Source organism: Manihot esculenta, chromosome 15 (genome assembly GCF_001659605.2).
Source record: "Manihot esculenta cultivar AM560-2 chromosome 15, M.esculenta_v8, whole genome shotgun sequence".
Taxonomy (NCBI): Eukaryota; Viridiplantae; Streptophyta; class Magnoliopsida; order Malpighiales; family Euphorbiaceae; genus Manihot; species Manihot esculenta.
This window is the reverse complement of record NC_035175.2, coordinates 900164-912522: the sequence shown is the minus strand read 5'-3', so window position 1 is coordinate 912522 and position 12359 is coordinate 900164. Positions and strand designations below refer to the sequence as shown.

At 30.0% G+C, this 12359-nt stretch overlaps 2 protein-coding genes across 2 annotated transcripts; one reads left to right on the top strand and one right to left on the bottom strand.

The window, feature by feature from the left end:
• Window positions 1–2611: 2611 nt before the first annotated feature.
• On the bottom strand, window positions 2612–4045 carry LOC110601130. Its single transcript, XM_021738148.2, has 2 exons — window positions 3738–4045; window positions 2612–3625 (listed from the first exon to the last, which is right to left on the bottom strand). The coding sequence occupies exons 1-2, from the start codon at window positions 3822–3824 to the stop codon at window positions 3182–3184; spliced, it is 531 nt and encodes a 176-aa protein (XP_021593840.1). The 5' UTR covers window positions 3825–4045; the 3' UTR covers window positions 2612–3181.
• Window positions 4046–6366: 2321 nt separating this feature from the next.
• On the top strand, window positions 6367–7611 carry LOC110602254 (RING-H2 finger protein ATL2). The gene has a single exon (XM_021739728.2). It carries the CDS (start codon window positions 6535–6537, stop codon window positions 7429–7431), a length of 897 nt encoding a protein of 298 aa, XP_021595420.1. The 5' UTR covers window positions 6367–6534; the 3' UTR covers window positions 7432–7611.
• Window positions 7612–12359: the final 4748 nt, after the last annotated feature.

The following is a 12359-nucleotide window of genomic DNA, read 5'->3' as shown; positions in this document are numbered from 1 at the left end:
AATTAGCTTGTTTATAATTTATTAAAAAAATAAATAAATTAAATAATTAATTTATTTTACGATTATATTAATTAATTAATTTATTTTTATTTGATTAATTATAATAACTCAATAATTTTTATAAGTTTAATAGTAGGATAATATCGTAATTTTAAATATTTTTAATATAATTTATTTTATTACCAATATTTATAGTACTCCTATATATTAAAAATAATAAAATATATAAAATATAATAAATATGTATCAATAAATTTATAATTGGTATTATTTAATTATGATATTATTATAATAATATATTAAAAATAATACTCTTTTAATTGGAACTATTTAAATTAATAATTATTTTTAATTGGTATAATTCAATAGATTTTGTTTTTTTAATAATTGTTATATTTTTATTTTTTAATTATTATATTATTATAATAATATATTTATATTATATTAATTTGATAGTATTATTTATAGTATAATTTTTTATAATAATAAATATTTTTAATCATTTTAATAATATATTTTATTTTTTTAATATGTTAATATAATAATACTATAATTAATAATTTATAAGTTTATTAATAAACGGTTATTATATTTTTTAATTACAGTGCTTGTACTATTGCACGAGAGAGCCAATAAAAATTAAATTTATTTTTATAATATTAAATATTTATATTTATTTATTTATTTTAATTATAAATAATACAGTAATATTGTAAAAAATTAATTAATATAAATATTTAAAATTATAAAAATTAAGTATGAAATATTTTAATATTATTTATAATATAATTTTTTATAATAATATATTTATATTATTATAGTAATATTATAATTAAAAATGGTATGAATTATAAATTTATTGATATATAATTATTATATTTAATATAATTTATTATTTTTAATATATTGAATTATTATAAAAATCAATAAAAAAATTAAATTTATGAAATGATTTTATGATGTGTTAATCGTGTATCAAATTATTGATATTATTTTTATTAAATTTATGAAATGATTTTATGATGTGTTAATCGTGTATTAAATTATTGATATTATTTAAGTACAGTGTTACTATATTAATATTTTAAAAATAATAAAATATATTATAAAAAATAATTAAAAATTTATTAATGAGTAAATTTATATTATATCATTGGATTGTAGAATTATACAGCACCAATAATTTTCCATTTAAATAATAATAATAAAATATATTAAAAATTATAAAAAAATATTTATTATCATAAAAAAGAAAATATAAATAATATTCTTAAATTAATATAATATAAATATATTATTATAATATATTAATAATTGGAAAAAAATTAACCTGACTGACCGCCAGACATTAAAAAAAAAAAACGTAACACTTTTATTAAAAGTGTCAAGTCTTAGAGAGTTTAATCGAGAAGCAGGTGGTGAAGCTAAATATCTTGGTATCAAATCGATAAGAACCAAACTATCGTAACTACAAATATCTTCATGGCCCGTATGCCTAATCATTGAAACTTCAAATCCAATTCAAATATTATATATTAATTATTTATCGAAATTTTGACATATAAAATTATATTTTTAATAATATGTTTACATAATTATTAAATTAAAATTTATAAAATCAAATTAGCCCATTAGTTATTTTTATAATAATTAGATTTAGACAAATTTAAGTAATTTATAGTAAATTTTAATTGAATTTTAAAATAATTTAAAATATTAGTTAAATTAATATTTTAATTTTTTAAAAATATATTTTTTAATTTAAATAAATAATAATAAAATTAAATTTATGCGAAATTTTTTAATTTCAAATATTAGATTATAGTTTTAACAAGTCTTTCTATTTGAAAAATAGTACCTATGCTTAAGTTTTAATAAGATAATTATATGTTTATTCAAGTTGATTTATATAAATAATTAATTATATATATTTTTAAAAATGTATTATATATGTTCATTAGCCACACCACATGGTATTGGCATGGAAGTCTAATAAAACCTGTGGCCTACCCATGTTGTTACCTTTCACATTTCAATTTAATTCAATGGATATGTCTTGGAGTCACAGGTGGATTATTGCTTTCAACGGTTACTTTCCTTATATCTACAAAATTTTAAAGCTCAAGTAATTAAACCGTTGATAAAAATTCAACTGACAAAATCCACGTTTTTGTGGAAAAGAAAACGACATGGGATGGGACTCATTAAAACACTGTAGAGGAGGAGCGGCCCTGTGCCTGTGAATGTGACATTTTCCCTCATCCGCCGTTCCTTATTTTGTAGTCTAGTGCCCCATTCTGCTGTCATCAAAGCCTTTTTATCTCAGTTTTTTGCCCTTCATTCTTTTTTTTTTTCTAAGTTTTTGCCCTTTGCGTTTTCAATCTTTTTCATTTTTTTTTTTATTACAAATCTTTGCAAGTAACAACAACAGTGCTCCGGTAGGCTGTACCCATTCCCTAACCCACCTCCCACGGAGATGGTTTGTAAGTTTGAGAAATGCTAAAATCAACTCCCTTTATTTTATTAATAAAAAAATATAATAATTTATAATTAATTAGAAAAAATATAATAAATATTTTTTAACTAATAAGATAAAAAAGTTAGACAATCATTTGAACAAGTTATTAATATTTCTCTTATAAATTTATATAGGCCAATACAATAAACCAACGGGGTAGCCATCTCCAGATCTAAAAATAATAAACAGAGAGTATCATTTACCGTTTGAAAATACAAACCCCAAGGCAAAGGAGAAAGGCCTACCTAAGATCCATCAATGGATTTTCTTACATTTTACTGCAAGCCAACCACTAAACTAACAGCCTCGTGAAAGTTGGAGAATTAAAAAAAAAATGAGTGAAGGGATCAGTCAAACCACTGAAGACCGAGTAACCTATTAGTTGCAGAAATCAATAAAGTGAGCAACAAGCACTTAAAAGGAGGATCCATTCCAAACATGCATCCTCCAAATTCCAAAATGATCAAACACCTTTTGCAGTTTGCACTTTGCAAAACCTGGGGGTAAAAAAAAAAGAAAAAAAAGGAGAAACCCAAGAAGATAATAATGCTAATGTTTAATTCCCCAAAGCAAGCTCACACCCACAACGACCAAACAAGAAGTAGTCACTAGTAAGTAACATCCTCAAGAAAAAGCTGCCCCGAGCTCAAATACTTTGAAACATTAAGTGACCAAATATATTGGCATGGCAGAAGTGGAAATCCTCTGCTGTTGATGCTCCATGTTTAGATCTCTCAGACTCAAATAAGGTATATCTAAATCACCCTTACTAGCCGCAGTCAGGGTTCCGGCGAGCGGGCCCGACGATGGGCGGCTAGTAGTCCTGTACGGAGTGCTTGACCCACTTCTGCTTTCAGTTATGTACACAGGACCCGATATTGATCCCCTGAATGCTCGAGCCCTGACTTTATGTATTTGTTCATCGGCAAGATCATTATTCCACCTCCGTTTGAAAAATAAGAAGGCTTTTCTCCACCAACGCTTCTTCTTGTTCTTGTGGATCTTTCTGTTAGATTCATCTTTGGAAATGGGTTTTTGGAGCTTGAAATGCAATGAATCTACGGGCCTCGCAGTGTCACGCTTGTGCCTTCTTGCTTCCTCCAAGAACTTTGTTTAAACACAAAAACAAGTTAATGGGTCAATATCAAAATGAACGACAAAACACAGGACAGAGAACAAATAGAAGAAAACAGAGAAATAAACTAATTAAGAGCAAGACCTGAAAGTAGTCGATTTGGGGGTCAAAGCCATAGTCGCTGTAGTGATGAGGCTCTGGCATAGGGAATATGGGAGTCTTATTAGCCATCTCTTTGTGTTGCAAGCTCTGGTTTTGTTGGTTTGGATTGATAGCTGAAGGTTGAGATGGAGGAGTAAATAGATAGAAGCCAAAAGGCGTGTGGAAGATTTAGGCTTTAGGCTCGGGGGCTCAAGGTGGGAATGGCCGTTGAAGAATAGGGAACCCTAGTAAATGCTTTTAGGGATAGGATCTTTTTTAAGTTTGAGTTCCAATGGGCAAATGGGTGTCTCGTTATTTAATACCAGTTTATGATAGCTCACGCACATGTCTGACAGACGGAGATTATTAAAGCCAATAAAGGCCCAGATTTAGTTTAGTTTAGTTAAGTTAGTTTACAAGCCCTCATCTGCTTGCTCTCTCTCTCTCTCTCCCATCCCCACATGTTTCTGCCCTTGCCCTCAACCCCATAAATTCTTTAGAATTGGGGTACTTACCAGCTACTCCAAAACATTTGAGATAGGACTGCTCAATTTAAAACAGAGCTAAAAGCTCAATTATAAAGATACTATAATTTTGAGAGTGCCGTGTACGATTTGTAATAGTACATCTAAGCTTTTAGTTTTGTCCGCCGATCTTTAAATGCACAGGTAAAACTAAAGATATTAGGAAAATTTGGCATAGCTTGTTACTGGATCTGGATGGAGTGCAAATCAAATTCATCTAATTTAAGATTAGACTTGCGTGGTTTGATTTATAAGATTCAAACATTGTAGAGGATTAGGCTGAAGGGGAACCGTGAACTAATTAAACATTGAAAGTGAAAAAGGCAATGAAGAGACACGAGTTTTGGGTGGACAAGTAATAAACATGATGAGAAGAAACAGGATTTCAAAGTAAATCAGAGTTCACGTGCATGTTATGCATTTTGTATTATGATACGCTTCTGCTTTGAATACAATCAGTAGCTTCCTCGTCAGCCCAACCGTTGTATTTTTTTCTTTTATTAATTAATTTTAAAATAGTCGCTTCCAGTTACTCATTACTTTAATTTACTATCTACAAATATAATTTATTTAATTTTATTATCCAAGTTATGATTGAAAAACATACATGTTTACATATAATAGTTAGATGGTACTAATTTTTTGAAATTATGTCCTTAATAATATTTAAAATAATATTTTCCCTTAGTGTATATATATATATATATCATCTTTAGTCCATCAAAGCTACTTGAATTTATTTTTCACGTTTATAGCATATAAAACCCATATAAATATGCTGTGTAAACACTGGATAATTCCTCTAATAATTGGGACATTCTTAAATGAGTATTGCCCAATGCCCAAAGCTATTGGTGGACCAGGAAGTGACTTTCAAGAGGGGCATGAGATGGGCCTTACAGCCCTATCTTTAATCGCGTAGGTGTGCTCACCGAGTCCATCCAGCTGTTTTTGTATCAGGAACAGAAAGAAATAAAATCAGTTCTCTAATTTCTTTAGAAAGAAAAAAAAAAAAAGTATAATTCCTATTTTGTAAGAAGAAAAGGGAAAAAAAATCTATAATAATATTAATCAATGTATTCATTTTCTAATATAATATTATTATTTATTCAATATGAGTGTAATAGTAAAGATGTAAGAGTTTTACCTCAATCATATTTTTTTTCCATCAAAACATGGAAAATACACAAACACTTCCTTTCCTTTTCCTTTAAAAATTGATTTGTAAGAAATATGATACTTGTCTTTGCATTTCCTTTATAATTCCACTCACTTTCCCACTCCTCGCTTTCCTTTCCATGAAAAAAGAAACTTGATTTATTTTTTAGACCAGTAATAAAATATATTACATGGCTACTAAATAATAACAAATATTTACAATAAATATTTAAGTGAAGACAAAAGTTAGAACATCTAATCAAATGATAATTGAATTTTTAAATAAAGTTTAATTATAATATCCGCTTAAATATTAATTTACTGAGAAATGGAGCAAAAAAAAATATATTAAAAATGTAAAATAGACATACCAAATATCCAAATTTCTTATGATCGGAATTGTACTGAATGTTGAATAGTATTAAATAAAAGAGCAAAATTTACCTCACGCTCAAACGATAAAAGATCAATAATGACTATTAATTTGAGGTCTTTTAATAAAATCTGAAACTCACATGCAAGAGCATACAAATACTAGATCTATTTGGTAATTTTATTTTAAAATTATTTACTTAATCCATTATTTTACTTAATTTAAAGTTGAATTGGGAGTAGGAAGTCGCATCCTATAATTGATGGAATCTTGAGCAGCTTCACCTAAACTCACCCACACCCATTTCACTAAACGTGCCAACTGCTTCTTGCATTACAGCCTGCGGATGATCAATATTCTTAGTATAATTGAGATCATGTCATTTTAATTAATATATCCAAATAAAAAAAAAAACCCATTTGTTTATAACATGTCATGGAAAATAGGGGCCCAGAGAAGGAAAAAAAAAAAAAAAAAAAAAAAAAAAAAAAAGGAAATGCCATGAAATAAAACAAAGGACATTTAAGACAATTCAATAAAAATCCCGCGTCAACACTGGCGACTATACATACGCTGCATAAACTGTTCAATATGTTATCAGAGGAAGAAACCCTCAAGAACCTTCCTTTTCTTCCTTTTTATGTCCATCCTTAACATGCCCTCTTCGTTTCTCCCCCACTGAAACCCTCTTCTCTCTTCTTTCCTTCTCACCAAACACTCCCTCACCCACCTACTGCTCTGCTCTATGGATTCGGATCCACGAAATCCCAACAATGGATCCTTCACCAATGCCAAAGGCTATGCTTTAAGCGGCAGGATTATGCTAAGCGCGATTGTCATCCTTTTCTTTGTCGTCATTTTGATGGTTTGCCTCCACCTCTACGCCCGCTGGTACCTTTTGCAAGCTCGCCGCCGACAAATTCGCCGCGCCGCCCGAAATCGACGTACTAACCTCGTCTTTTATGTTGACCCCTCCAATCCCACCGCCAATCACGTCATCCAACCTACTCGCGGCCTGGATAGCAGTCTCCTAAAATCGCTGCCCGTATTCGTTTATTCTTCCAAGACCCACCCGGATGCGATAGAGTGTGCCGTTTGCCTATCCGAATTCGATGAGAACGAAAAGGGTCGGACCCTACCCAAATGCAACCACAGTTTCCACATCGAGTGCATTGACATGTGGTTCCATTCTCACTCCACTTGCCCTCTTTGTCGCTCCCCCGTTGAACCCGTACCTGAAAGACCTGCCCAGAAGGATTCATCCTCGGAGATTACTGAAATCGGTTCAAGCTCCGACTTGTGCGCTACTCGTCAGCAGGAGGGAGACAACGTGGTCGCATCTACTTCTGCCTTTATGGGTCGAAGAAAACCAGCGGAGCTGGTGGGCGTGACAATAGACGTACCCAGAAGAAATGGGAATTTCGAGGACGAGTCAGGCACCGAGTCAACGGCTTATAGATCGCCAATGAGTCGTATGTTGTCTTTTAGGAGGATTCTGAGTCGAGAGAGAAGAGAAAATATGTCTCCTTGTGCAGGGAACCCAACGAGTTGTGGTGGGTCGGTGAGCGAGTCAGACCTGGAGAGAGGCAGAGATGAGATTCAGCAAACTCGGGAAAAAATAGGTAGTAACTCGACGGTGTGATTTGGAAAAAGAAATCGGTGGTATGAGCGGAGTGGCACGTGGCAATTACAACTATGATAAATATTCTTACACTGTCAAATGTACGTAGGACGCCGACTTAGGTTACCGTATTTGACTTTGACCTGTATATAATTATCCATTTCATTGATTTGATATATAGTTTTTGCCTTTTCATAGATATATGTATTTTTTCTTTTAGATAATAATTTGATTATCTATATTTGTTAGGTAGCTAATAGGAAGTTATAAGCATCCCTATTTCAAAAGGAAAAGCTAAAAAATTATAAGCATCCCATGGCTGAAACTTGAAGGCACATGCCTTTATACTATTTCAGTATAGCTAACCGTATAATTTTATTTCTTAAGTATTATTAAATTAAATTTTAAATATTTTACTGTTTGATTAATTTTTAGAAGATAAAAAAAACTAATTTGAAGTGATTTTATTTAGGCCTTGACTGTGTCTTGCATTTTTACCATTCAGTGGCATATAAGTTTACATAACCTTGACTTGTAAAGACTGAATATTAAAGAATGAAATAGGTACTCCCCATGCCATTAAGATTTTCCCCCCTGAGGATAGACTCTAAACAAGATAAAATAAAAAATAAAATTTCATGAGTCCTTTTCAATAGATTTCTATTGAGGATAGAATTTGAGTCACACTAGAAGTACACTAATAGAGATTGTGTACTTTAATTATGAATCGGATGTCTCACTATTATGGGATCATAACACTGTTGTGTTGCATATTTAGTTATATGTTATATGATTTGGTCATTCAATTTATACTAATTAATATTTTATTTTAATTGAATTTAAATTTGATATATGTCTGAAACTCATGCTGAACAATCACTTTTATAAATATCATTTGGATATTTTTACATTAGTTAATTAAATAAGATAAAGCTTATAATAAAATAATGCAAGTAAAACAAAAACTTGGTGCTGGTTACAGAAGGAAGATGGAATTTGTAAATCGATAGTAACAAAATCATAATCAATGGTTTAATTTACAGAAAATAGTATAAAATTATGGGTATGTTTATTGGAATTGATTGAGACAAATTCCATCAAGTCAAGTCCACATATACTAACAAATAACTTGTTTGTTTTCCTTAGCATTAGCATTGAATGTGAATACGTGATTGGTGGGTGAGGGCTTCTGTATATGCCTTAGCTCTCAAGTCATCCCTTTGTTTTTCTTTATTTTCATATTGTTTTCATGATGTAACTTAACTACCCTATTCCTCTAATAATTTGTAATTCAAATTTTATTCACTTTTATCTTATTTTTAACATTATTAAATTTTAATTAAAATATTAAATTTTAATTATTTTAAACTCTTAATTCTCTTAACTAAAACATGTAATTAATATTTATTTAAAAGAATTTTTTATCCTTAGGAATAGGGTGACACGTAGTTGAGAGCGAAGATACACCGGCATGAAAGGGAAGTAAGCAAAATGAACGGACAAGATTGAGGTATTGGAAGTAAAAGACGAGGGACAGGTGGACGCTGATAGTGGGCCCAGTAACAGTGTAACACGCGGTTCAGTGTGCTCCTCACGCGGTTTCGTAATTGCTACGAGCCTATGATATTTATTCTTTGGCTTTTTATTGGGAGAAAGTGACGTAAACATCTTCATTTTGCACAGCAAAGTCAATATCAAGATGAATCAGAAAGCCCGATGGTGACCCCCCAAATGCCATTTCAACGGTTCAGATTTGGAGGCTAGAGGACTGTCAAGGAAGTGGGAGCAACCTTTGGGAAGTAACAAATTCAGCATCTCACAAGAAGTTGCTCCAACTTCGTGATTCCTTCGTTATTTAAAGTAACAATTGATAAGAATGGTAACCAAAAAATTTCCATTTTGTTTTATTGTATATCATTCAAAAAAAAAAACTACATAAGGATCACAAGATTAACAAAAAAACTTTCTTTACATAGGAACCTTATCTAATTTTGGATACTTTTATTTAATTATTTTAGAATGGGTTTACAAATTTTGAATAATGTTAATAGAATTGCAATCGTTATGATATTCCTTAAAATATAATTTAAATTTAAATAAAAAAACTAAAATTATAGATAAGATTTTCTGAGGGAGTGTTGATATAATAAGTTGGTGAATATGTAATTATATTTAGAATGTGTTTAAATTTAAATTTACATGTTAAACATCCATAATTAAATTAATTTTATAAATAAATAATTAAATGTAAATAAATATTTTTATAATTTAAAATATTATCAAATAAATAAAGACCTTATTAATTTAAATAATTCAAAAATTTCAGTCAACTCACAATTTATATTCCAGACTTTCAATCCTGAACAATTAAACTAAATTTTTAAAATTTATCATGATTTCATTTATGAGATTAAATTAATTTTAATCATAATTTTAAAATGTCACATATCATTCACGTAGTTATTTTATTTTTAATTAATTATATTTTTTATTTTTTAAATGAAATAATTTAAATTTTTTTATAACTTCTCTTTTATATTCCAACTTTTTTATTTATGAAACAAAATAAACTAAACCTCTTTATAAATTTATATTTATATTCTAATATTCAAATATTGAAGACTGAGAATATACTTATCAAAACACACAAATGTTCAATGTATCTTTTCCTAACTGTCTTGTTTTTCAAATGAATTAATCTTTATCTATTATTTTTATTTTTATTATCATTTATTTAGATTTTATTCTCTTTATTATCTTCATGTAAGAATTGTGAAATGTAACATAATTAATGAGATTTTAACTTATAAAAAAGAGTACTTAATTCATAGAAGTAAAAACTTTACAAATTACAAATTACTCTGTATATTATATCTTATGAATTTAAAACTGATTTATAGTTTAGAATACATTAAATTCAAAATATTTTCACTCAAAACTTAAACTCAGCAAAAATTTTTTTTTAAAATATATGGGATTGTTATTGGTCTCTGCTGATTTTTTATAACGTTTTTGTTAATTTCTCTAAACAATTTTATCTCTTTTTCTACTGTTATAAATAAATTTGGTTTTCACAATTTACTCTCCCTACTCTTCTATCTTTCTGTTTTCTGGTGAGTTATATTAAAAAACAAGAATTTATTATTCTAGTTTTAAATTCTTTAAAAAGAGTCTGTTTAATTCTAGAAAGTTATCAAATAATCCTTTAATTACGATGCAACGCTAATACTATATTTTCCTACTTCCATTTATCACACTTCCATCCTGAGCAACCGTAATATCAGGCTTAATTGTAGCTGTAGTTTCCGCGAGGATTCTCTTTTTTTCCGGTGTCAGCCATGAAGGTTATACTATTGTCATTTAGGAGCCTACGGCCTGTGAGCCCTGCAATGTTCAAATCCGTGAGAATGGAAGAGAGGCTAGTGACCATGGCAAGTCCATTGCTAGTAAGTTGGCTAGAAAGGGTCAAGATCTCCCTCATTTTCTATCCAGCAGGACCAGCGGTGTTCTCGAATCCATCCAAACAAGTTTGCTGGTAAGTGATGGTGGCACTGAGCCAAATTCTGAGGTTAGCCACGTAGTCATTCAGTTTGCTAAGTTCAAATTCTCCAACCTGCTTAAAAGATTTCTTGAGATCATCAATGGCATCATTCATCAACTCTTCGCAATTATCAAGAGCGTGTTTTGCCATAGGGTCCTTTGCAACTTCCTGCAGTGTCGTGGAGTTGCTGATGGCTTCATGAAGAGAATCAATGGCAAATGGCTTGGATTGACTTGGATGAGTTAGATATCTGGTCTCCAGAGTTGGATTTTACAGATGAATCAGCTTTGTTGCAGACACTATTGACCCTAAAAGCCACTGCAACACCACAGCGACCAGGATAAGCGATGAGATGCCAATGGCAGCCAACTTCTTCTTTCCGGCTGCACCACCGGAGCCATTATCATACCCGTAAGTCATCTTGAACAATCTTAATCTTAGCCTATAAATATAGGACACCACCAAAAGCAGAGAAGGTGAATAAATGAAAACATAAAGGGGTCACACGTACGAGTAGATATTGAATGTTGTTACCCCCCCGATGGCTCTGGATAGGGAGATGGTTTACAGGCCTTTATATAAACTTATGTGGAGGGAGGAGGGATGACAGGAATAGAAAATTTCAAAAGAAAGAAAAAGAAAAAACAGAGAGTATGTTATGTTAGAAAATATGAGTTGTAATTAAGAGAGGAATAATTATTTAGAATAATGGTTATATGTATTTGTAATAAATACTAACTGAAGTTGTTGTGAATGGCAGAGCACTTCAGATCAACACATGGAAAGTGGTATTGGGATGTGTTGTAATTCCTTGTTAGAATTCTACTGGTAAGAGAGGCTCAAAGCGGGTTAGTTTTACAAAACGTTAAGTTCATAAGATTCCGTAATCAAAAGCTTACCCTTTATTATTTACAAGAAGACACAGTCGCTCATCATTTCTCACTAAAAAGATTATTTCTTTCTTTCTCTAATAAGCTTTTGAACTTTGTTTATGTAATAATAATAATAATAATAATAAGGTTTTGCGAATTTTTTTTGGGTTTGATTTTATGAGGGAAAAGAAGGAAAATTTTATGTGAGAATTTTCCTTTTTTTTTTTCTATAAATTGATTACGAGCCATGAGTGGCCCAAAAGCCTTCTAGGCTGGATTCAATCTAAGTGGACAGCTAATAGTCTAGTATGCCCAATTTATCACATATATATATAATATTATCATTTGAGAAAATTATTTTTTAAGATATATATCGACTTAACTAATTTAGAATCAATATATTTTAATTATTAAGTCAATTTTGATAATATTTACAACAATATTTTCAACTCTATACATTTTTAATATTTCAATCTTAATTTCTAACTATATGTTGCTATTTTATTGTGTTATTATATTATTCAGAGTTCACTGTG

What these genes read in the sequence shown, in the direction of transcription:
- LOC110601130 (XM_021738148.2), bottom strand. Translation starts at nt 3,824, where the DNA reads ATGGCTAATAAGACTCCCATATTCCCTATGCCAGAGCCTCATCACTAC. An exon ending in CCCAAATCGACTACTTTCAG is followed by an intron (nt 3,626 to 3,737) that starts GTCTTGCTCTTA and finishes GTTTAAACAAAG; the next exon opens with TTCTTGGAGGAAGCAAGAAG.
- LOC110602254 (XM_021739728.2), top strand. Translation starts at nt 6,535, where the DNA reads ATGGATTCGGATCCACGAAATCCCAACAATGGATCCTTCACCAATGCC.